The 27,665-nt window shown below is 30.6% G+C and overlaps 1 protein-coding gene across 1 annotated transcript in view; it reads right to left on the reverse strand.

Annotated features, from left to right (window-relative positions):
* The window catches only part of LOC148280308 (synaptogenesis protein syg-1-like), a 243,498-nt gene that overhangs the window by 169,149 nt on the left and 46,684 nt on the right, over window positions 1-27,665 (reverse strand). The window contains exons 3-6 of the mRNA XM_088228614.1: window positions 26,517-26,725; window positions 12,419-12,532; window positions 5,219-5,422; window positions 3,906-4,051 (exon numbers count right to left, since the gene is read on the reverse strand). Of these exons, the coding sequence (XP_088084740.1) occupies window positions 3,906-4,051; window positions 5,219-5,422; window positions 12,419-12,532; window positions 26,517-26,725 (673 nt within the window). The remainder of the gene's footprint in view (window positions 1-3,905; window positions 4,052-5,218; window positions 5,423-12,418; window positions 12,533-26,516; window positions 26,726-27,665) is intronic.

The raw sequence follows: 27,665 nt of genomic DNA on the forward strand, positions 1-27,665 counted from the left end.
TAAAATTCATCTGAAAAACTCTGTCTGCAGACAGGAGCAAGCAGACCTCGGTTTCTCTACATTCATGCATCTTCTGATGCACCCGCGTCAATCAATTCGACTTTTGACTTGTCCGTCATCAAATATTTTTTGGATTCGATTATCCTATGACTTTCTCGGACGTTTTTTTTTATTACTTCAATTATCAAAATTCATCTGGTATCTTTTTAGCCGCCTTTTTTTTTTATTTTGCAAAATTCCTTTCATGAATTTGTAGATAGTGCTTATCTCCGCCATACATAAACACTGATCTTAACATTCGTGCACATATCGTAGGGTCGAATTTCGACAGCATTGATCCTACGTTCATTCTTGTTTTCTATGCTTCGCTTACATGCGTAAAATTCGGCACCAAGACTCCGTTGTGAACGGTTAATTAGCCCCCTGCGATATACATTTATTCGTCAATGTTGATTTAACTACTTTAATTAAGTATAAATATGTACGAATGTATAAATAATTTTTTGTTATTAGGAAAAAATATCCCAAATTAAAATATTCAGATATAACATAAATATTTCATGTTGTCATCAATCGAATATTGAACTTTAATGTGTATCGATGTACATATTACAAAGGGAGTATGCGAATGCATATTTGTAAATACCAGCCGCGTTATCTGTTTGGGATGCTTTAGTATCACTCAGAAATGCTTTTACAAAAAAAATACTTGGGCTGAAATTTTTTACGATCTAGGTCTAATATTTTTCTTAAAAAAAAAACATTATAGTTTTCTTTTTGCTATCTAGGCTACACCATAAATGTCATAAAAGAATCAGTTATTTAAGATTACTACTTGGGTGAATAACGCGTCAGGATCTCCACCCAACACGTTTGCTTTTTGCGAAGCCACTTCGAGTGGATTCCAAAACATATCGAACGAATAACGCGTCGGGTATTTACGAATATGCGATGCGGATACGTAGAAAGAATTGTTAGATAAAATATATAATACGAAAGTAACCGGTTAACTTGTATTGAGGCCCTGAGTGAAGGTATCCACCCTCATGTATAGTGGGGCCCAAGTGGACCAGGAGGGGGGTGATTATTACACCCCTTTACACAGAGCCGGGTTAATATGTCTTCCTATAAACTCAATGGCTCTGTTATGGCTCGGCCTGTTAGTGCTCTCGCTTCTGCATCACCTAGACTTTATCGATTTAATTAAATTTAATTACTCGGTAACGCAACTTACTCGAGGCATCTGCCTTCATGTTTATTATGAGTAATGAGTTAAGATGAAATTTGATATTTATGTCACAGTCGACATTTTAGCGAAATGTATAATTCTCAAGGGAGAAATATACATGTGTGTAACAACGACTCAGTTTTCTGAACGTAATACCAGTATTTCGATATAAAAATGAATAATTTGATATTTAGTTTGTCTAATGATAAGGTACATTAATTAATTATGTGTAACTATTGTTGTGCACACAGTGCTATGTTGGTATAATACACATCAATTATTACAAAACAAAACATGAATCTAACACTAAACTAATTATTAACATATTACAATAAAGACGGAGAACATTTTAGAGAAGAGAATACAGTAATCTAGGCACCGACGGGGCTAATGACCTGTCATTGGTTGGTTTATGTGCCTACTTTACACGCTGTGTAACATTCACCATTCTGCCCATATTTGAACATCTATATTCCTTAAATTCTTAATATATTCTGTTGATGTTTTTGAAGTTACAGAGCTAAAATATTTATTGATGTGGATGAGATTCATCTGATTGTATTACTTCACCCGCATACTAGGCAACGCTTGAAAGTATTTTTCAATTTTCATACATTTATTAAATATAGAGTTTTTGAACATTTTCTAATTAAATGATGTCATTTATAGATGAAAAACAATAATTTATTGTTCTTGTTTTTTTTAAACTTAAATTATCAAAAATATAGTGGTTTAAATTTGTACCGATGGGGAATTGCAATAAATAAATGCAATTTTTTCATTTCGAATTTACAAGAAGAAATTAAAAACCAACATATTAATCAAACAATACAATAAATGTTTTTTTTAAATAAAAGAATTTAAAAAAAATTTGAAATGATCAAAAAATTCCACGAAGACTATCCATGTAGGTTAACTCGTAGTATTACGAGCGCAGATGGAAGAAAAGGTGTACTGTAAACTCTTTGTAAAGGAGTTTAGATTTATTGCGTTTCTTTCGCGGGTCCTTTTAAGGATGAAATTCTAAGCACACTCTTGCTCTTTTCGTAAATTAGATACGAGGAATATTTAAATGCAACTTAGAGGAAGACGTATGTTGTACGCAGATCGCTCCCGTTTGACAGAAAGATTTAGGGGTAATTGCGAGATTCAGGTGAAAGTACGCAGTACGCTGAATTCCCTTTCAACTCGAGAGATTTATGAACGCAATAAACATTTTTCTGATTCGCTTTGACTGTATTGTGGGAAGAGAATAAATAAATCTATCAAATAATTAATCTTATTCGGGCGGTGCGGATTTCCGCATAAATATTGCCAACGGAATCCTGCGCACAGATAACAAAATCCTCACGTCAACTTTATTGTAAAAAGCTGCGACGGAACTTAAATAAAACACATATTGAAACTCTTCCGACACATACTCGTATAACCTAGTATTTCTGAAGTTCGTAAAATTTATGGAAGATGGATACATATGAGGGCTCAGTATAAGAAGTTTATTGCTGCGTTATTGCGCATTGAGTGGTAGTAATTTAGCCATAAAAAGCTAAATGTACAGCACTCTTGAAATGCTAGTATTTCAATTGAATCCATCCACAATTTACCAATAATATATTGGAATCAACATTTACAAACATAATTGGTTAGAATGAACCGGAATCCAGCAATATTTTATATTGCGAAACAATATGCCGACGATAGGTGCATAAATGTCGAGATCCGTACATCATGTAAGGTTGAGATGAGCATTTGATGAGTAAAAAAAGGATTTTGGCGTTAGTTTATACATGAAGAACGAATGGATGGTGATAAAATTTACGGTTCGATTGTTAATAGATACAGAAAACCAGAAAGACCGAGAAAACCATGGCATAACTAAATCCAACAGATTCTTGTTGATGGTTATGTCAATAGTCAGAACATTTGGAGCGCGTGCATGATATAGAGTGACATGGCGTTCTATCCCCTCTGCCTACCCCCACGGGAAAACGAAGTGATGTTTTTTGTTTGTTTTTGTTATTGAAACAATATTTTTAAGAAATAAATGTTTTACTTAGACACGATTAAAGAGCAGTTGCAATGAAAAAGTTACGATCAAATTTAAATGTTAATATTTATTGAAATTTATACGCATTCAAATACAGAGGAAAAACATTTTTAAAAAGGGATATGGAAGTTAAAGCGTTTACAAATCTGCCTCTGTTTGAACATCCACATTTTTTCAACTCTTTAGGAAGAGGAATCCAGCCTTGTCTTCAATTTTTCGGCAATTCAATTGTAAATTCTAAATATTGTTGATTGAATAACAATTTATGCGTTTTATTCAAGTCGCGGAAAAGGGTGCATTAAAAAAAGTTAAAACAACCTGTTTTGACAAAAAGCCGCAATTATTTAACACTTTGTTGAACTTATTTTTTTTGGTACATCTGGATCTTAGTGATACTTTTAAACTTTAATGGGCAAAAATGAAAATATTTTTGTAATATAATAATAATAATACTTTTTAAAAATTAAAAACCTAATCCGTCGAACTTTAAAAACATTAAAAAAAAATACGTGAAATATTATAAAAATATAAAGTAAAACATGATGAACTGCTTGAGATATAAGATCCAGGAAAGCATGACAGTAAGGAGGTCAGGTTTAACCGATATTTTTTAAATGTCAGCGGTCTTACCTTGGTCTTTTTAAGTTGCCGTTTGCCCTTGAACCAGGAGATGGCAGCACTGGGTCGAGCTCCCGCCGATATACACGTCACGCTGTAACGTTTGTCTGCCGCCATTGGTGAATTCGGCTTTTCCATTTCCACGGTCAAAGGGCGTACTGTTGGAGAAAACAAATTAAGTGACGCGAAATATGGAAGAAAAAAAAGAGGTTAAAAAAATAGACACTTCGTCGTTTTGCAATAAAAATTCATGTTTATTTAATACAAGATTTTTTTTTTTCATTTCTATCTAAAATATTTTATATTTATCGAAACATATAATTCATCCAACATATTCCTTATAATGTTAATATTTCAATGTTTTGAACAGGGTTATAGTCTCGTAAAATTGTTCTGATTCCCAAAGTTCAAACCCCACTCAACCATAACTCGATTTCCAATTTTCTAGAATAAGTTATTTACTCATTTCATGAAATGGTAAAAAAAATGGACTTTAATTTTTTTTTACAAAACAGTTCCCAAAAAAACCAAATAAGAAATCACACGGAAATATAAGTAAATAACATATGCAAACATTATATCTTCATATAGAATTTTTAATTGCACACCTAACTAGGGTCAATTAGAACTACTTTTTAAAATTAAAAAATAGATTTCTCTGAAAAGCATACAGTTTTTCTCATTGGATTAAACCTAGTTTAAGGCAGTCATAATTCGTAATTCTTTTCCTAATCATTTCTTACGATTTGAAATTACAAACGTTCATGAGCTTTAAAGATACAAAATGTGCTGTAATCAAGTTATTTTCTCTTATTAAAATTAGAGACGAAACTTAAAAACCCTACCGTCTTTGGGTTCTGTAGCTGCAAGACGTGATGAGTGTTTATTGTACAGCACCTTTGAGGTGATTCTCATATAATAGCCATGGAAAAAAATATTCATAATAATAAAAACATAAACATTTTCCTCACAAAAATAAATATAATGCCATATATTTTTTAAAACTATTTAAATAAGAAGTGTGTTTATATATTTTAATATGTAAAAGACTCGTACAGTAAAAAAGTGAATAAAAAAAATACATAGGAATTCAAAAATAAAAATAAAGTGATACAAAAAGTAGTTAATAATTTTCTTAATTATGTAAAATATTGAGAATCTTTCCGTAATTAAGCTAAATTTTAGACCTTCAATAAATAAGTGGTCTTATAGCCTCAAAATACAACAATACTAAATAACAATTCATCAAAATGAATTTTGCAACAACACGCATAAACTAATTATACTTGTATAAATATATAAACATTAATTTATGTAAGTCTTACGGTTCATATCAAGTACGAATGATGTTTCTTGGGGTGCCACAAGTATGCTGTTTGTAGCTTGACACGTGAAGGTAGAGGCGAGGTCTTGTCTGCCAATGGCGGGCCAGGATAGCCTGTTCTCGGTGACGTCACCTGTACTGTGTTCATACTCAACGTCCACCAACACTCCGTTCACCAGCCACCGAACTGTTGGTGGTGGTCGACCTAGATAAAGAAAATAATGTTTTGTTGAGAAATCATATATTATAATGAGGAAGTTCAGTGTTCAAAAAAATAAATATTTGTTAATAGTATGGGTACACTCTTGTGCTTCATTTCTACCACTGCGCAACGGCGCGATCAAGCTAGCCAGAATTTGCGTGTCCTCGATCGGCTTTGGTTCAGTTTCGCTTTTGCTCTTTCTTACTAAAACCTACAAATACAACACTGAATGAAATCAATCGTGACGCAAAATTTACATGATGTGTGTAATTGTAGGTTTTAGTAAGAGAGAGCAAAAGCAAAACTGAACCAAAGTTGATTGAGGACACGCAGGTTCTGGCTAACTTCAACTGCGCCGTCGAGCAGTCGGCCTGTTTCCGGTGTCTGTTCGCGGTGTTACCAGTGGTAGAAATGTAGCACATGAGTGTGCTCATAATAGACCAATAAACTATGTCAAGGTTTAAAGAAAAAATGTATAGTATTATCGTTGGAAGGATTTTTTAAGGTTCCAATATTGAAATTACTCCGTCCGTGTAGTCACGAGTTAGTTGTCATCGGTGAGCTGAGCTGACATTTAAAAAGTGAACCTTAACTCAGTACAATGTTTTAAAGTATAATAGTTCATTGTCATCGAAACAAATTATATAATATTCTTTTTACGTTTTCTATAAACTTCGCCGTACAATTAAATGTTCTAATTTTACCGCGTGTAATATAACATTTTTATGCCAAATTTCTGGTAGTACTGATTTTTCTCATTTGTAGTGCTTGTCACAAGGACACAACGCCGCAACGATGGAAATCAACCGATTCTAAGCCGATGGAAAAAAATATTTTTAAAGGGATATGAAAAAATATTTGAGAAAAGAATGTGGAAATCTAGGGGTTTATAGAGTTAATGATCTGAAAATTGATGATATGAAAAATTGGCTGGTTTAAGCGACGTAAACTGTGTAATATTCATAATTCTGACAATGTTTTAACTTCTTTTTTTATCCAATATTCTGTGTGTTAATTTTTACAAAGTAGAAGGGCTGAATCCTTTATAGATGCAGGTGGGATTTATAATTTTTTTGCAATTTATTTTAATGAAACTGAATATATAAGTTGTAACATACTTAACACAATATTGTTTGAACTTAAATGCCTTTACTGTGTGCTAAGTGTAAGAGTTATAAGACTTTTTGTTCAAAAATCATAAGACCGAAACGAATTAGAATATAAGTTTGATAGAATCCGAAGATAATTATGGAATACGCATATTTTTTTTGACTTTTGCGAAATGAATTCACGACACCCTTAGTTTATACAAAAAAAGATGTGAAAACAATTATTTAATAAAAAACTGTGTCAATTTTAAAAAACTAAATTTATTAATGGAATCAAGTATGTGTATTTTTGATCGCGAGTTAATTTTTAAAAATTCCTGCCTAAAAATGTATTGAATCTAGTCAGTAACTTAAGAAAATATTATTAAAACGAATGACTTTTGTTAGAAAAATGGTTTTTGTGTATTAAAAGGCTTTAGTTGTTTTCGCACCTCGGTTAACTTTTTGACAATTATATCCGTAGGCCGCAAAAAGTCAATTAGAGCTGCCGCGCACGACGCCAGCTCGCCACCTTAGCGGGAAACTTTGTATTCCGAGTGTGGAGTGTTTCATAAGTGCGGCGACATTTAACATCGTGAAAATTCAACGCGTCGCTTTCGTCCACAAATGCCCTTCTAGGCGGACCATGTTCCTTGAATGTAAACGCCCCGAGGGCCCTTTGTCTCGGCGAACAAAAAGTCACAAAAGACGTATAATGCTCTGCCATTACCTGAAGCGAGATTCGGAGCTTTAGGACTGTGACACGGGCGCTAGATATGAGAGTGAAAGCTTCTCTATGTGAGGAATGCTCGGAACGCTTTACAGAAAGAATACCAGCCATTTGGGATACCATCGTGAATTATGGTGATTTATTTAAAAAATGGGTCACATAACCCATTTCGTCCCACGAGATGAACCGAAGCAAACGATCCAATTATGTAAAACCCTAAATAATTTATCGGATACGTAAAGGTGAAAGAGGAACAAATGTTAACAATGTGTAATGAAAGCTTCGTTTTTAAATTTTTACTGTCACTAATGCCTGAATTGAGAATAGTCTTCACATCAGTATTCCCGAATTAAATCACTGAACACTCGAAATTCTAAAGGGCTTATTAAATATTTCATATTATACACGTGTTATACTATTTATTCTGCTCTTGTATGTATATTACCAAAACCTACGGAGATCACATAAAAAAATATTATGTATTGATTTTCGGCTATCCAGAATATGATACATATGTTTTGACATAATCGTCGAAAACAATATGCAAAGCTGTCGGGAACAAAAATATCGAATAAAAAAAGTAATCGTGGTATTAAAGCAAAGGAAAACATTTTCGCTCTTTTTCTTAGTCCCAAAGTTCTTCCACGGTAAATGATATTATTATGGGTTATTTATGTAGCGCCATTTTTGTAATCTAATATCTTAAAGGCGCTTTACGAATTGCTACAAGTTATTCTCTAAATATTGATTTTCATTGAGTTTAAATTTTAATTTAAGTTTTTAAGTAAAACAGCAAGTATTGTTTTATATATTATGCTAGACACTTATTTAAATGATTTAGAGAACTGATTGGTTAATTTTTTTTTTCTGAAACATCACATCGCTTTCACAGTTAAGCACTCCTGTTGGGAGAACGTTCCATGTTATAGGGCCTGCGATTATTTACTGAATGGATATTTGCAAATTTTTATTTATGTGTGCATTCAACGTTTTTAGCTCTCAAGAACATGTTCATTAGGGTGGGCCGATAATTTTTTTTCTCCGAATTTTGAAATAAAAGGGATCTAAAAAGTTGCATATTGGATTACTCGAAATGCAAAAAATAGTATGGAATATTTTTTTAAATAATGTTAACGTTCAATGTGATCCAAAATGCAACTTTTTAGACCCCTTTCACTTTGATGGCTAAAAAAATAAAAAACTTCAAACATCATCGGCTCACTCTAATGTTCATGTATTGTAGTTACACGTGCTAACCAATATACTGATAGACGGACGCTACCACGCAAAAGTGAAAAAAGTGAAAAAAAATATGTTCCCCTAAAGAAATATAATCAAATGTTTTTGACTCGATGGCTACTCACATTTAAAAAACCGGAATAAATAAATAGAGTAGAGATTAATCCGCCTCGAGGTTGCTAAGAGCTTTTGACTATCATGTCTGAAGCCTCGGGTTTGACTCCTGGCAAGATCAACATAAAATAAGTACGTACTTTAAAGGGCGATTTTTACTGCAAGATTGACATCTTACCTTTATGTATAAAATTAAGACGATAAACTGCAATTTAATGTAGGTACCAGTGCAGTGTCATATGCACCACTTGGTGCAGATAAGGTTACGATGATGAACTTGAAATAGATTTAATATAAAATATCCCATTTTTGTTTTAACGTAAAAAATAGTAGGTACAATAAGCGAGTATGAAGAAAAAATTATGATAATTAATTTTATTTCTCAGACTGTAAATCATCTCACTATATTCAGAGTTAAAAGTAATAAGTTTTTAAATATTTATTTAAATGTAAAACTTCATAACTGCAATTGTGTTTTATGCGAATAATACTTTCATTTCACTGCGCACAAAATATAATTGAATCATTTCGGAATTTTAATAGGGTACTCTGTTTTCTCCATACTGTGACACGCTTGGGAAGGACATTAAAAATTTCCTGGATTTATGTTCATGTACCTACAGTTTTTTTACAGCCAAATAAAAACTTTTAAGAACTAAGGGACTGAAATTCTAAAATGCTTTGGAAAACCGTATCCTTTACAACGTTTATACATGCGTCGTAAAGTTTTTTTAAATTTATTAATAAATATGCATATTTAAGAACATACATGTCATAACATTTCTTTGAAGATATATATGAAATTTGTTATTCTTGAAGCTTTCGAAAAAAAACAGTCAATAGGATACATATAAAATGTTTATATTTTATTTCGATTTAATAATTTTTTTCACATTATAAACAATAATAAATAAAAAAAATTAAGTAACTTCACTGGGGTTACCCGTGCCGAGGACACTTAACCTTACAGTTTCGAATTCATAGATTAAAAAAATATTAAGACAAAAATGTTAGTATTATAAATGTTTGTAAAAGGCAGATTTGCCGTTAATGTTAATAAAATAAAACTGGGTAAAAAAATACATTCTTCACTTTGTCTGATAAATCATGATTAACATTTTTGAAAAGATTATCTTGAGTTAAATATCTTCTTGTGTTATAGCCAGGTAGTAACCACTTCTCAACATGGATTTATGTCATCTAGATCAACTCTAACTAACCTTATTTTATACGAAAATATTATTTCAGATACTTTTATTAAACGAAAACAGGTTGACTCGATCTATACTGATTTTAACAAAGCTTTTGATAAGGTATGTCTAAAAATTCTTGTGCATAAATTATCTAGCTTGGGTATAAGTGGACCTATGCTAAATTGGTTCACTAGTTATTTAACTGGTAGAATACTAACTGTAAAAATTGGTTATATTCAGTCGCATTCCTTTTTAGCAACAAGTTGTGTTCCGCAGGGATCCCACTTGGGTCCAATACTGTTTATTATTTTTGTAAATGATATTATAGATATATTTGATGATGTTAAAGTATTGTTGTTTGCTGAAAATATGAAGATTTTTAAAGTGATTGACAGTGTCAATGATTGTTTAACTCTTTAGAAAAATTTAGACAAATTATTTATTTGGTGTTCGACTAATAAGCTGCAACTAAACATGAAAAAATGTCTGGTCTTGCGATTTTTCAGAATAAATAATCATATCATATTTGATTATTTGATTGGGAACGACAAACTAATTTCTGTTTCTAAAGTGCGAGATCTAGGTGTCATTTTTAATCAAAAGTTGTCTTTCATCAGTCACATAAACTGCATAGCTAATAAATCCTTAAAAATGATAGGATTTATTTTGCGAGTGACAAAGGACTTTAAAAATATTAATACTTTGAAATTGATGTAAACAGCTTTAGTTAGGAGCCAATTGGAATACGACTTAACTATATGGACTCCATAGTATAGTTCACACCAATATACTCATGAAAGAGTTCAAAATAAATTTTTAAGATACGTTAATTTTAAACTCGGAATAAGATGTAAATTTATTAACTATGATTTCCTATTAAATACTCTGAACTTATTGAAACTAACTGAGAGAAGAAAAATTACAGATTTATTGAATTTATATAAGATTGTCAACTTTACATGGGACTGCCCAAATCTATTAGCGCTCATTAACTTCAAGGTACCTGGACGAATGACTCGTCAAGTACCTCCGTTTGGTTGCAACAATTCACGTACCGTATACTCGTATAATGCTATTCTGAATCGACTCCATGTTCTCGGCAATAACTATTCCGACGTTGCTGATATTTTTCACTTAAAGTATAGCTTATATAAATTAACGCTATTTAATCATTTCAAAGATGATTAACGGTAATTTACATTTTTTACATTATAGTGCTTTCTATGTTTACTTTTGTATGGGTACTATTGTGTACCATATTTATGTGTTTACTTATTTTTTTAATTACTTTTATTGTCATTATTATTATTATTATTAAAAAAAAAATTTTTTTGATACAAAATTATTTTCCTGTATTTAATATACTTATATTTTGTACCATTTAAGAAAAATATACAAAAAATATTTTCCTTTTAAAATTTTATTTGCACACATTGTTAATTATTTTTATACCTAAATATGTTTTTTTTTAAATACAAAACGGCTGTGTTATATATTTAGTATTTATGTAAAATAATACTTTTATATTTTTAATTTTTAAGTTTTTCACATTATATTGAAATGTTTATATTATTTAAATGTAAAAGGCACTGCGTGCCGTGTATGTTAATAAATAAATAAACATTTTTTTTTAAGTGAAAAAATCGTCACAAAACATTTATATTAGCTTGAAAAAAGATTTGCCACGATGGCAAGTACATTATTTCGGATGTTTTTTAAAAAAAATTTTTGGGGAATAAAAAAAAAATGCAATGCAACTCGTCTTTTTTGTTAGTTTATTTAGGTTTTTATAAAAATAAAAAAGAACAAGAGTTCAGTTTTTGTCAGTGTTTTACAAAATGCGATTATGAGTATTCTTCTGAATACCATAACTAATGTAAAGTATACTCTTGAATCATTGATATGTATACATTGCTGTATATTGTCGTAAAATATTGAAAAAATAACGCGCCAAACAAATTGAAGTTAATATTATAGATATTCTAAATACTTTATTACTTAGCTGTGTATCAAAATTAGAAGATATTCTTTTAAATAATTTGTGTTTCATATTGAATAATCCAATCTGACAAAGAAATAAAAATAGTTTGTTCTTCAAAAAAAAAATAGTAAATCGAACAATATAAAAATAGGGCAAAAATAATCCGACATGAACGATAATTCCCATTTTGACACTAGCGCCGCGGTCAAGCTTCTTTCAAAACGTGCTCTACTATACTCTTACTTTAAAACATAACACTTTCTATTTTATAGATTTAATCAGTTTCATATTTATTTATTCCAATTAAAATGGTTTGTATACTTTCAATCGCCAAACACGCAAAAATTTATTACATCGGCGTGTAAAACGCATGTTAATGATTTAAAATATATAAATTCCAAACACGTTTGAAATTTAGATTATTAATTAAAGTTATTAAGTTGGATTCGTAAATACTCGGAGACATGCATTATTAATCAAAGTTCGATCTACATGTGCGTACACAGTCGGGAGATATCTTCTGTATTGACTAACTAATAATTATTATTCTCAAGCCAAGCGAGCTTTTGTCGTCCCCGTATGAACGGAAATAGCAGAGTGAATAATTAATTACTTAATTTCCGCCTAACTAAATTAGTATCCCGATCTTCTTACCTCCTTGCACTCGACAAGTTAGCAGCAGGTCGTCTCCTTCTTCTTTAGGTCCGATGCGAGAGCCTTCAACTTCCCTTCCAGATCTTTCTACTACAACGGGAACGCCAGGCGGAACTGGAAAAAAGGGATGATTTAATTAATTGCATAAGATTAAGAGAATACTAACTTAATAAAGGAAACTATCTGATAAGCAAACCTCAAGTCGATTCACAAAAGGACGTTAAAATATTTTTTTATCGTCAATTCATCCTATGAAGGATAAAAAATAATAAAAAGTGTTTTTCTTTTGGATTATTTGTTAAAAACAATATTATGCTTAACACATTACAACAGAGAAGGAGAACGTTTTGTAAAAAGAAGTGTGAAAATCTAAACATTTACTGGGCTTGAGACAGGTCATTGGCTAATTTTACTACCCACTTTGCACACTGTGCAACATTCACCATTTTTCCTTTGTTTGGACATCCATATTTCTTTCATTCTTTTACCTATTGATTTTTGTGAAGTTAGAGAGTTATTTATGTGGGTGTGATTAACATGGCTGAATTATTTCACCTACTAGGCCACGCCCGAATTTTTTATTCAATTTGTAAACTTTTTTTCCGTTCAATTAGTTTGATTTAAAATATCTTTAGTTTTTCTCAATGCTTGTAGACAAAGACTGGATTTCATCCCCAGGCAGTTCTTGAGATTTACATTTTACAACAAAAATGAAAAACACTTAGGCAATCGATTAATTAGGCAATCGATTAATTAAGCGGAAATACGCCAAACTGGAAAGCTAGAGGCCAAAATATTATGCATGATCAAAATTTTAAATTAGTTATTATAAATTACAACTACTTGTACTTAACACAAATGCAGAGTTTGATATAAAATACATAATTACATTGTAATTTAGTTACTTGTATGGCCACAAATAACTATGAAAAGACTTATATTCTGGATAATCTATCTAGAGAAATCTATTATTCAGTCTTTATTACAGAAAAGTAGACGGGTTTTTTTTAAAACAAATATTTGCTTATGATTTACTCGGATATTTCAATTGTGGTACCATTTTATTTAAGTATTAAAAAGCCGTAATAGAAAATCGGAAGCAAGTTGTAGTAGAGCAGGAATCGAACCTCGGACCTCCTGATCCGGGGTCCACGACACTACCCAAGAAACCACAACCCGTCTCAACCGTCCTTCGACCGTATATGCATTTTAAAAAATACTAAATACTTTTAGTTTTGACCCATCTCAGTTGCAATTAATCTTTTTTATCTTCCCAATTGTGTCACTACAAGTCAATATTTGTTATGCATATCTTCTAAGATAAATTTTGATTTCACGATGTCCAAAATGTGAAGATAACTACATTCGATTTGCCGACACCCAGGACAAATTCAAGATTTTTCTATAGAGCATGTCATTAGTACAATATTCATTTTTAGACATTTTTCATCTTTCCTATACTAAATAAACGATTACTTTTGTCGTTGATAATACGCCTGTTTAATTATATAATATTATATATTTTACTCATATGAGTATGTTATTAAAACGGTATATTCATGTTTATGTTTGTACCTTCTTCAATAGTTTTGAAGTTTTTTTATATATTTTATTTTTATTTTCTTATGAAAAATAAAAACTTATTGATAAATGTGCTTATTTTTCATAAATACGTATTTTATTTAAATTCATTATTATTATTTTTTTTCCCCTTTTTGTTATTATTTATTATATTTACATATTTATTTTGCAGTTTCTGAATTACATTTCATTACTTTTGAATTAATTTTATTCTATTACTGGGTTATTTTAATGTGTGCACCTGATTAATAACTAACATAGCCGTGGAAAATGATCATTGAAGGTTTTTATAATTTAAGTTACTATGTAACCTTATTTTAAAGATAAACAATATCTAAGAACTGTTGTTTTTTTCCCAAATAAATAAATTAGTCAATTCTATGCACAACTTAAAGTTCTTTAGAATAGATATTTCCACTTTTCGTAGATCCTATCGTCAAAAATACAGTGTGAGATGTAAGATAATTGGAGTGGTTCATTTTGAAGTATGATATTTATGCAGCTCATTTTGATACTTTGAATATGCTGTAAACTATTATTTCACAAATCGAAAATAACGTTAACAAGAAATAAATTACTAAGTGGATTTTTATACAACAAACAAGCTTTAATTTTTAAATCTAGGATTCAAAATACGAGCACATATAAAATGGGTTGCAATTGGCGTCACGATACTTTGATGTCACATGTCACGCCCGCCGAGTGCGCTTTTCACGAACATTACAAAAGTTAATGCCGTAACGTAATACGTACCATTTGTCTCACAAGGCGCGAAACGTTTCGTTTTCGGGTACTGTAGAAAATTTATCCGATGTCGGGTCGTTAGGAAAAAAATAATTCCTTTCCTCCCCTTTAAAAGAAAATATACCTTTTTTTCGAATACATGAAAATACTCAATTGGGCTGGTTTGTCTTTGCTTCATATATTTATGTACTGTTTGTGCAGGTTTTTCTATTTAATGTGCTTGTATTATGAGGATGGCTATGGTTTAGGCTGTAAATAAATAATACATTATCAAGTGAAAAATATTTAACAAGTTAACAAAATGCAGTTGATGGGTGATTTCACATTTTTAAAAGCAAAAGTTTTACGGATAATACTCGTACATATTAATGCCAAATAAAATAATCAAATAGGAGATTTAATAAAGTTTGAAAGAGTGAAAGTGAAGTTTGTTATTACCGTAATTTGTTATATCAAAAGTAAAGAAGCTAGCTAACCCAATTAGAGACACGAAAAGGATGAGCGTAATAAAGATAATACGAGATGAAAGAGTGACTCACAAAGTAACTTGGATACTCGACCCACACTAACGAGTAATAATCACATGGAGCATGTTAAGTTCATTATCATGTTTATATTCATGCAATAACATCGGAATAAGCGGTGCACTTTCAGCTTTCGCGTGGAATTAATATGAATGAGTATCATGCGGTATGCACCATCCCGTCATTAGCCAGACCCCCTGTCATTAGCTCCGAATGACGTCATCACGGAGTCCATAATTATTAGCAGGTGCCAGGAACACTGCGCTAGAGGAAACGTGCGTCTGCTTGCCATAGCAGCGTTTCAAGTGTTACATAAATATAATAAGGCGAACTACATGAGTTTTCCTTTGAGTGAAAATTGCTTTTGTTCCGAGAGTAATGGCGGCGACGTGATATCTACAAACTTCCATTGTTTTATTTATATAACGGAAGGCCAACATCTAGCATCGCCTTATTTTACATCGCCCGAACCATTTGTTCAACACGTACTCATGTATCGGGGTAAACTGTACGAGCGAACTTAATCGGGACAAATCATTAGCATTAAATCACCAGTTTAAGCCCTGAAATCAAAATACCGCACCCCTATCGGCAGAATGAACTGTTCTAAGATACGTTCTCAACATAAACGAGAATGCGATTCTAAAAGAACCAATTTTCTCCGCACATTTTGACCTCAGAAAACTATACAATGGGCATTATTGTATTTTGTCCGACATGATGAAATTACGACGATAAGGGACAGAGAAGACCTCGGGAGGGGGTGATTGAGGATCTGATTATCTCGAGTAAGCGTTTAGTGTTATTTGTGGAGACCTTTTGATATGAAAAAAAGAAGAAATATAAACCGAGACGAAATTACGGAATATTGGACCTCGGTGGCTATTCTGGTAAAGAGATCTAGTTTTTGTATAAAAACTCATGTTTATTTAGATGTTACTCGTATAATCATTCTTCCGCTATGTAAAATATTTTACTTAGTTTTGATAGGTAGCATTTTATAAAATAAAATAAAATTAAATAACTATTTATAAAGATCATGAATATCATTTAATTTTACGTATTTAAAATTATTTTTATTTAAATCTGCTATTTGTCAAATCTTTTAATGCCCCAATATTCAGAAAATTTAGATTAGTAAATTCATCACACAACCTGGAATTTTTTGTGGTAGATTTTCTGGGTTTTTGTAGATCTCTTCGCCATTCTTCACATAAAGGTTATCTTGAAGACTTATATGTTGATTGTGTTTTAAAATGTATTGTATATCTTTATTTTATTACCCTTCTTTGTCTTTGCTACATTGTTTTAGGTTCTTTTAGTTCAGTTTCTTGTAAATATGTTACTTCATATGAATGTAGTAATTGGCTTAGGCCGTACAGGTATATATTATAATAAATAAATATTTAAGAAGTCAGTAGCTAATGTCATAAGTGTGCCGTAATTTTTTTTTTAATACGGTAAATACTTGTTTTTAAATAATCCTTTATTGGATATTTAAAAAAATAGATGATTAAACATATTATTATATAGAAAAGTTAAGACTTTTCAAATTACTATTAACATATTACAACAGACATGAAGAGCATTTTACAGAAGGGAATATAGAAGTTTTATGCAGCATCCACAGGGCTCATGACCTGTCATTGGCTGGTTTAAATGGTCACTATACACACACTTAACATGTACCATTCTGGCTATGTTTAAACATCTACATTCTTTCGGCTCTTCTATCTGTTGACGTTTGTAAAGTTAGAGCTGAAACCTTTATCGTTGCGGGTGAGATTCATTTGATTGAACTATTTCACCTACATACTAGGTAACGCCTGAAAATATTTTTCAATTGTTATTATTCTTCTTAGACCAGATGGATTCATCAACAATGTTTTGAGTTTGTCTAAACTTTTGTAGACAAGGACTGAATTCTGAAGTTACTTTGAGCACTTAATCTAACACAACATTTTTAAAAAATGGACACATTCGTTAAAATTTAGAAACACCATCAACATTAAGGTTATATTTTGCAGTTTTAACGATGTTTGTTACATCTGGAATTGAGTTTTAGAAATAAAACTGCAAGTAAACTCTAATTATAAAGATAATTAGTCGAAAGCGTACATAAAACCTCAGCCAGAGAAATGAGTCAGTAGTGTAGATTCATACAATTTATATCAAAACGTCCATTAGCGCGGAGGAGATTTAATATTGCTGGTTTTATCCTGGTCCTGTTTACTTCAAAGTCTACAGTTAAAGTATGTCTGCCAGGAGTAGAGCCAGCCACATAGGATAGATGCAACTTATAATTGGAAAACCTTGCACACATTTTTTTATTGTAAATCCTTTAGAAAGTTCAAAAGTGTAGTGATATTCTTTCGTGGCGGGAAGACTAATTATCAGCAACGTTGTGGTTTTTATTTTAATCAGGTATAAATTTGTTCTTAATTATAACAGATATTTATTTATCTATTCATTTTTTCCACAAAATAAACACAGATTTTATAATAAAAATAATGTGACCTCACTGTTATCCGTGCCGAGGACACTTAAAAATATACAAAAAAAAAAAATTTACATGTGCAAATATACAATGAAGACTTAATATACAGAGATATTAATAGATATTTATGGCAAACCGAATATAATATGTGTTTTTTCGGGTAAATACCATTTGCGAGATATTTTAAAGATTTGATTTCAACGTTTCATTGATTATTACATATTTTTAAGTTCCATATGTTTTGGATTTTCTTGCAAACAGAAGTGTGGATTAAAAACTGTAAGCAATAAAAAAAAATGGTTTTAAAAATATAATTTGAGCTCTTAAAGGCTCGGTTCTTTGATCATAAGTACCTACATAACAGTCAAAAATCGAAAATAATAGATTCTCATGAAACCGTTTTTTTTAATGAGTTAAAAAATAACTACGGTAATATTTTAACTATTTTATCCATTCGACGCGACGTCGTATAAAACATTTCTACAATGGTTTGAAATACATATATTTTGAATAACCTGAAAACCAGACTTTTTTTGCTCCCCATAGGAAAAACGGATCGTATTAAGTTACCGCGCCAAACTTGCAATGATTGTTAGGAGCGGACTCTGCGAGCATGGCGTAAAGCTTTAAATTGATATGACGCCAACTGAGAACCATTTTGTATGTACTCGTTTTTTAACTCGAACATAAGGAATGAAAACTGGTTTTTTATACTTCTTGTTCTTTTAAAATAAATAAATTAATACATTGATATTTATGTCATAAGAATTGTAAAAAATTATTTTTATAACTAATATACTTTTAGTATTATTCCAGATTTGTGAAAATATTATATTATAACAATTTTAAAATATAGCCATACGAAAAATAAAATTAACTAAAAACGCTTCGCGACCCCCCAGGGGAATTTTAAGAATTTTTATTTTTTTACGTGCGACCACACTTTGCTTCATATTTGGCTTCGCTAGTGATTTTAAGTAAAAAAATATATAAAATTATTAAAATAGAAAAAAACTAATGCGATTAGATCAAATTAACATTATGAAGTGTTTTGGGTAATGCTTTAGGTCGCAATAATGATCGAAATAAAAATTATTTTTTTTGGTTCACCAGTTTGTATTTATTTGACGTTTAATCATCAGTGCAGCAATATATGAAGCAAAGAGTAGTCACCGCTTTCCTAGGGGTAGAAAAGTTTCAAAATAGCAAATATACAAACAAATTAAATAAATTTATTTGGGACGTACCATAAAACAAAATGTCGCACCAAAAAATATTAACTGAACATAATTCTCACATTTGAACATCAAAATACGTAATTTACACCGTTTTCATAGAAACTATGATACAAATTGTCACTTTCAAAAAGATTCAAATAATATTTTTCGTGTGCTACACTTTGAGATTTACTCGACTTATCGTTTTTAAGTTCATCAGGCAGTTTATAAAATTGAGCGTGGCCAATGTTTTCTTTTGACTGTGTAACATTTATCATTTGCCTAGGTTCAAACATTCATATATCCTCAATTTTTCCATCTGCATTGAAAGCCCTCACCCACTAATTCCCACATCCACACATTCCAAAAAATTTTTTTTAGGTTTTTTGTACAATTTTATTTTCATAAATTTTTTGTTTGCAAACAATTCGCGAAAGAAATTAATTGTTCCATAAGTCTATTTTAGTTAAAATAAAGAGAAGAATCATTCCTTATTGTGAATAAAAACATGTGATTTAATTATTTTACACACTTGGCAACGCCAGGTAACGATCTCCTATTGTTATATTTCTTCTTGGACCAATTGGTTTTACGTTCTTTGAAATGTTCTTTATCCCTGTTGTTACTTGATTATCTTCAATTCTTTAGAGGGTAAAATAAAAAAAAATGTTTACAAACATTTGAAAAAGTTAAAAATATTGTGAAGTAAATGAACATTATTTTTATTACCGCTAACAACACCGCGTAAGGCACACCGAAACTGCTCGACGTCGACACGATCGATACTCAACAGAATCTCCGTGTCCCGTGTCAGCTTCGGTTCAGTTAGCTTTTTGCTCTCTCTCTCTAAAACTTTCAAATACCCACATAATATAAATTTATGTCACGGTTAATATATTTGGTGTTGTATTTACTTGAATCATTAATTGTATAATCTTGTATTCACCATATTATCTATTAAATCTCAGAACAATGTAAGTGAATCTTTCATTCCATTTCACGTAAACCTTAAATTAAAACCACGGTAAGTCAAACTAACCATTTCATTCCAACAAAAAAGTTCACTACAAACCAACAGAAATAGCTTTGCATTTTCGAGAAATAATAATAAATGCTTATTTTCCAAAATAAATAATAAAGTTTCCAAATATATATGTAATATATTTTGGATCTTTCAGACCATTGAGATCTTTAATATATTTTGTTTGTTTAGTGCATGTCAGAAAGTTATCAAATAAAATGTTGTAATGTGCGTTCTAACATAAACGAAATTCGTATGTGTACTTTGTTCACTGACAGGCACTAACACATAAATATTGGCTATTAAACATTCAAAGGGATTGTACCCAAGCTCACATGATTTTAAATTGTAGTTTGTTTCAAATACATGATCTATTTACATCTAGTGCTATATCATTATTAAAATCGATGGCGTCTTTTAATGTCGTTACAATGCAACGAACGGAGAGGGTAGTTTCTTAACATTTTAAAAGTTGGAGCAAAGAAAAGTTTCAAGTTACTCCATAAATCAAACAACGCGGATTTTTCGTATTCCTGTTTCTCTGAGGAATATTTCCATACAATAAAGGCTGAAATATAGGGATTTTGTTTTCACAGAAAATATTTGTATCCGGATGTGATCAAGTGATAAGCTTGATTTGTTACGAGTTCAGCCGAATATTTTTTAATAAAAAAACAGAGGAAGAACATTTAAACTTTCACAAAACAAAAAAAGAATTGAAAAAATAAGTCTTACTTAAGTATATCATAGAAATCATATTTGATGAAATAAATATCGCAAAAAATGTTGTGAACTAAGATCGTTTCAAAGCCTTTTATTTCTGTTGACAATTTTAGAAAGGAAACTCATTCTTTTCGTGAGTTTTCTTAACAGACGTTTTAAATTGAAAAGATGGGAAAACATTTTTTTTTTTTTTAAATTTATCAACAAACTTTATAATTTGTACATTTTCCATCCTTCATTTTTAATATTACAACTATTTAAACAGAAATGCTTATTTTTAAGTTAAGTGAAACATATTGCACAAGCGAAATTTGTAATTATTGTTTTCATTACTTTTTACTATTACTAAAGTAATATTTTTTTATCCTTTTTAATTTTACTCCTGGTGAACTGTATGTTATCTTTTATATTATTGTTTCTTCATGAAACTCTTAATTTTTTTATTAATTGATTTTACTTTGAATGTATTTTTTTAATTTTGTATGACTATTGATTTAAATAAATAAATAAATGAACGCGAACTTATAAGAAATAATTTTGTAATAAAATAGCATATTACTAATGGCGCGGAAACATGACGAGACCTTAAAAACTAAGGACAAGCACAATAAAGTTCAACTTAAAAAAAATAAAAATATAATGTATGTGTGTAAGTATGTATGTTTTAGTGTATGTATGAGTGTATATTTGTGTGTATATAAATGTATATATATGTATATATATGTGTATATGTGTATTGTATATATGTGTTTGTGTGTATGTGTGTATGTATACTTCGCCTGTTTATCTGAGAGAGCTCATCCAACCTCTTTCACAACACGGACTATCTCTTCGTTCTAGTAACGAGAGAACCCTTTTAATACCCTGTCATATCTCTAATTTTCTTACTTCCGCTTTCACAGTAGTAGCCGCTCAATTTTGGAATAATCTAGATTGAAATGTCACAATATTTAAATTGTTCCTCTATCCTTCTTATTTCCTTCCCATTTCCTCTCCTCTCTTCATAGTTTAGTGTTATTTTTAAAAAATATATTTTTATTTTGTTAATCTTTGTTTTTAATTTTTGTATAAAATTGTAAGATTCAATATGTCCATGTATTTATAATTTTCTCAAACTGAACGGTATGCGTAGGCGAGAAGAAATTGCCTTAAGGCAATATGCCCGCCCTTAAATATATATATATATATTGTATTTGTATATAAAGTGTCAAATAAATAAATATATGTATCAAAATGTGTATAATTAGTCTGTGGTTTCTATTAATTTGTAAACTATTATCATGTATTTATGATAAAATTGTATAAATAAAATGTTTAAATAAATAAATAATATTTTTTGCGTTTCCCATCAAAATTGATTGTACATAATATTAAGCCCAATTTACCCTACCTGACCTCTACGACTGAACTGTACAAAAAAACACACCAGTTTGACATAAACTACTTGACTAAAAATGAGACCTTAAAAATTGTGCACAAAATAACACTGGGAAACATACAAGACGACGACATAATATTAGTCAAAAATGCTGACATACATAAATATAACACCAGACAACAAAAACACTATCATATTGAAAAAGCAAAGACAAACACAGGACAGTCAAAAATACTACATAATGGACTTAAACACTACAACGACCTACCTTACTACTTGAAAACTTTTAATGGAGACAAATTTAAAATCAATCTGAAAAAGCACATGATGACTGAACTAACTAGACTAGACGAGACATAAAATGACTAGACAATATTTAATTTCTAATGTAACCCTAACGGGTTTTTTAAAATTGTAAATAAATAAAAAAAAAAAAAAAAAAACGAATATTAACATATTTTTAAAAAGTAACATTTTTGATCCTAGTGTTTTTTGGTGCGACTTGCCTTAATTAAATCACATATGATTTATTAAAAGCTGATTCCATAATATTATATAATAATAACGGTGTGTCTCCATAATGTGAATCTTTTTAATATCAACACGAAGGGTGAGGTTTTATTTCAGTATTTTCATACGGATTCCCTTAACTGGTATTCAAGGTTTCATCAGGAATATGTTAGGCAATGATTTTATTTTATCTTATACAGAGAAGATATAAAAATAACATACAATCATCATGACATATCTCCCGACTGAAAATAAATATTCCAAAAATAAAAACAAGGTTTTCTTTCGATAAATGCGAATACAGCAGGTCATTCACATAAAATATTTAGCAGTTTGAAAATTTCGTAAATATCTCTTCATGATTTTACTAAGGCCGAGATATTTTGCAAGATTTGTTTACTGTGTCGTAATTTTCCAAAATTTTATAAGAAATATGGAGGATTTATTGTATCATTCAAATGCAAATATGCTTACTGCTTAAAACGTTAAGTATTGATTTTAACAACATTCTTTGTTTTATTATTAAACATCATACTTTTTTTACAAAGTAGCTCTATTTCGTGAATTTGATAACTTTGATAATTTCATGATTAAAAATACTCCCAATTCCAAAAAGAAAAAAATAATGAATATTAAAAGGAAACATATTCAAAATGAAATTAAGTTTAGACTACCTTAACCTTATTTAATAATTTAAGGCATGGGTAAAGGGGCTATTTGAAAAAAACAAAAAACAGAAGTATCTGGAGTTAAAATTTTGATAATAAAATACATTCATTCACTCTAAAAATCTATTTTATGTTACTTTTTGATGATGTATTTGACTTTATGTGAAAAAAAAAGCTATATATAAAATCTTCATTTATGTAAAAAGGTGCATTTAAAAAAAATCTACGCATGATTTCAATCGTTTCATATGCTTGTATACGTTTGAAATTATTTATAAAAATAAAATAAATAAAAGGGTAATAGTTTGTTCTTTTCAAAATATATTCAATATAATATAGACACTTTTAAATACAAACGACGCACACTCAATTATGTAAACTCTGGCCTTTTCATAATTATGTATTATAAGATTAATGTTTGATTCCTTAAATTGGCTTTAGTATTGTGAGTATATTTCTAATTATTGTTTTCTAGTAGCTGTTAACATCTTGAATAAATTAAATAAATAAAATGAAATATATTTATTTTCTTTGTAATTATCATATTTCTAAAATAAATAAATAAATGTTCGTATATACATATTTAAGCTCTTTTAATATAGTTTTAGCTAGCAGTAAAATATTTCATTCCAAGCCATATGAAATGGCTCCGTGAGTCTTGTAGACATATTATAATAATTCTGTATTTTTGTGCACACATGTCGTATGTTTATTTAATTAAACAAATTAAAATTAGTGCTTCAAATATTATTTTTTGATAAAAGTTCAGTTAGGCTAATTTTTAAGCAATTTGAATTTCATAACTGGAACCATGGGGCAGTTGGTTAGAAACTGTGAAACTGGAGTCGCGGGTTGAATGCCCGACAGTTTCGAGAAGTAAATATTTTTTTCTCAAAGTCAGGGGTGTTATGGTGTATTTTTCAAAACTTCCTTCCATATCCTCTCTTTCTCACCTGCTGACAAGTCTAAAATCGAGGTTCAGCGTGTCATTCTTACGGATTGATGTCGGAGGAGACGAGTGTGCTGGCTGGCGATAGGGGGCTCCCGGAGACGTGGGGATGTCCACATGCACCATTTAGGATCGGGTGTGGAAAATAAGTGTTAGCTTACTACGAATTTTATTCATAGCATGTCAACATACAAATATAAAAAAATCCCTTATTCAAAAAATAATAGCAATAAATAATAAAATAGAATTCTTAAAGGTTATATTTAAGACAAGAGTTGTAATACTGTGTATTTTGGGTTTGTATTTCTTAGTTTGGTATTTAAACTAATAATTCATTAATACCGCCTCACCGCGACGTTTACCTGAACATAGATTGTATAACGCTAGCGGAGAGAACGTCATAGAATAGGCTAAGCTTCAGGATTCTAGGATGTGGGTAAAACTACTCTGTGCAAGAAGGTCTTCAGAAGGTATCCTATTAATTTGTAACGGAACTCGTTTATATATTAACGGTACGAATTGTGTTTCCAGAAACCTTATCAAAAGCCAGTTTATACAATAGTTACTACTCCACACCTAGTTGCCGTAGGGCGAGTCCTTCACATTAGATTATCAAATTAACGAGGGCAGGTTAAAAACTAATGCACACATGCTTGTAGAACACGAATAAAAGCAAATATCACGATGAGGCCAAAAAACATTATATGTCAATTTTTAACCTTCAAAATCATATCGTAGGAATTGTAGAATAACGACGGATATATTTATATTTGATCTTAAAAATGTTATACATAGGCCTTTTAAAAAAATATATATTTAACTGAATCCATCAAAATTAAAACGCCACCACGAAATTCAATTCCAACCACAAATTTTAATACCCATTGATTGACAGTAGACCTATAAACAGCATCGTTACTATAAACAGCCTTTAAACCAAGATGAATCTCAGTAGGAGTCACTTTTTCAGCAGTTAAAATTTGATAATAGCACGCTGTTGAACTCGCGTTGACATAGCACTAGAACACGTCTCCATACTTCCGCTTCTCAAAATACACTGGGTGAATGCAACGCTTTTAAACGCCCTTGCACATGCGTATAGAGGGGGAATGTTACTTCCACATGCTACCTGAGGCGCTCCTAAAGTTCATTTTGTTCGCGTTTTATAAAAACGTGTGTATTAGTTTGAAGCCAGACCTTGTATTTATGCCGACGTAATCCGTCATGGAAAAGAAATTCACAATAAACCAAGCAATTGTAAGAAACAATAAAAATTTTATGTTTTAAACATTCGGAAACCCCCTCTTATCATTGAATATAACTTAAATTTCTTACATTAGATATCATATCAAATAATATATTATGATTATTACAAAAATACGTTTTTCATGTGTTATAACTTTTATTTTCAGAATCATAAATGATATGGTTTATTTGCCGTACCTTTAATAAAATAATGTTTTCTGTTATCCCCTTCGTTCTAAAGGACATCTTCTTTATTTAGCAAGTTGTGTGAACATTTTAACCACAAATTCGTTTATTTGACGTAACTGTTAAAATTATAATTATTTCAGTGTTAATGTTGACATTTTAGGCATATTATATTTAATTTTTATGGAAAATGTTTTCATATAGTTAAATATTAGGGATAGTTTCTGAATGTCCACACTTATTGTATGGTTTATTATAGTACGTTTATGTTTTATACATTTATATGCATGTATATCTGCATGTATGTACAAATATAAATAGCACGTGTTTTCTGTATTTAAGTATATTTTTATAAATACTTCCATAAAAAAACGCTGACGGTTTTTCTTAATTTACAATTTTTGTCACGTCGTATATTTTAATTCCTAACAAAAAATGAGGCATAAACATTTTTTTAAATCCCACATAGGTATGGCCTATAACTAGGATAAACTTTATTTATATTGTAAATTTAACATTTACCTAAAATGAATTATCCGTAAGGGTTTATAAATAAATTTTCAAATAAAAAAAAAATCTTTAAATGGCATGTAAACGCACTAACCACTGTACTATGAAGCTCACGAGTCTCCCTATGATTTTCTTTTGCAAAATTTTTACCTGTGAGTAGAAACTAAATAAGTTAAACAATAATATGAAATAATAAGGAAAGTATCCACCCACGCTTATTTAAACGTGCCGAATGAATTGGAACGATGCATGTGAAACAGGCATTAGAGATTTTAAAAAAATCTTACCAATTAGGAGAGTTCATTGTTTTTAAATAAAAATATTTTCAATGTCTCAAGTACTCACCGATGACAGTGAGATTGAATCGGAAGCTGATAGTTTGCGAGTTCCTATAGTCGACCCTGCAGCGGTATATTCCCTCGTCGTGTCTCTTCACATCCTGCAGTACGAGCGAGGCAGGGGTCGGCGCGGGGCGGAAGGTGGCGCGGGGGCCGAACACTCCGGGGGCGGACCAGTGCCGCCCTTCGGACATGCCCACCCCTCGCACATCGAAACTGCAATAACAAATTGTCATGTTATAACATACACATCAATGAATAAGAAAATGGGTAATACTCTAGTAGAAAAGACACAAATCAATGCTTCCTTATTACTTAATTTATATTAACAAATTACAACAGGGATGGAGAATACCTTAAATAAGGGAATATGGATGTCTAGGCATTTACAGGGCTTATGACCTGTCATTGGCTGGTTTAAGTGGCCATTTTACACACTGTGTAACATTCACCATTTTGCCTATGTTTTAAGATCTATATTTCTTCAATTCTTCCATTTGTTAATTTTAGTGAAGTTAAAGAGCTGAAACCTTTATTGTTGTAAAGAAATTCATCTGACTGAATTATTTCACATACTAGGCAACGCCTGAAAATAATTTTTCAATTTTTCAACTTCTTCTTGGACAAGTTGGTTTCATTTCAAAGTAATTGAATAAATATCGTTGAAAATGTAACCTTGAAACTGGTGAAGTTCACTTAAAATATGACTTAAAAACTATGTTTCATATTTCATGATCTGAAGCTTAATAATGATCATATTTCATAGAAACATTACGTGCAAATAAACGTCAGTTCACCAAAAGTTTATAGTTAAATATTGTTGTGTTTTCGTCAAAACGGCCTCGTGGTGTAATGGTCAGCGTATTTGCCTACCATGCTAGAGGTCTCGGGTTCGATTCCCGATATGGTTAATATGAAATATTATTTAAAAGGGTTTTTTAACACTAGAACATTTCATTGTCCCTAGACTGGTATTTGAAGCGTAAGAGTGATCACATTACCTTCATGTAACAAATAAAAATGATTAAAGTACGCTGCAATTGGTGTACTAATGCAATGTCCTATGCACCATCAGGTGCGGAAAGGGAATGATGATATGACGAATTATTGTAGTGTTTTCGTCAAAATTGATAAAATTTATTGTGTTGAAAAAGTA

This window comes from Micrasema longulum, unplaced genomic scaffold (assembly GCF_059751315.1).
Source record: "Micrasema longulum isolate JH-2025_06_02 unplaced genomic scaffold, ASM5975131v1 h1tg000597l, whole genome shotgun sequence".
NCBI lineage: Eukaryota > Metazoa > Arthropoda > Insecta > Trichoptera > Brachycentridae > Micrasema > Micrasema longulum.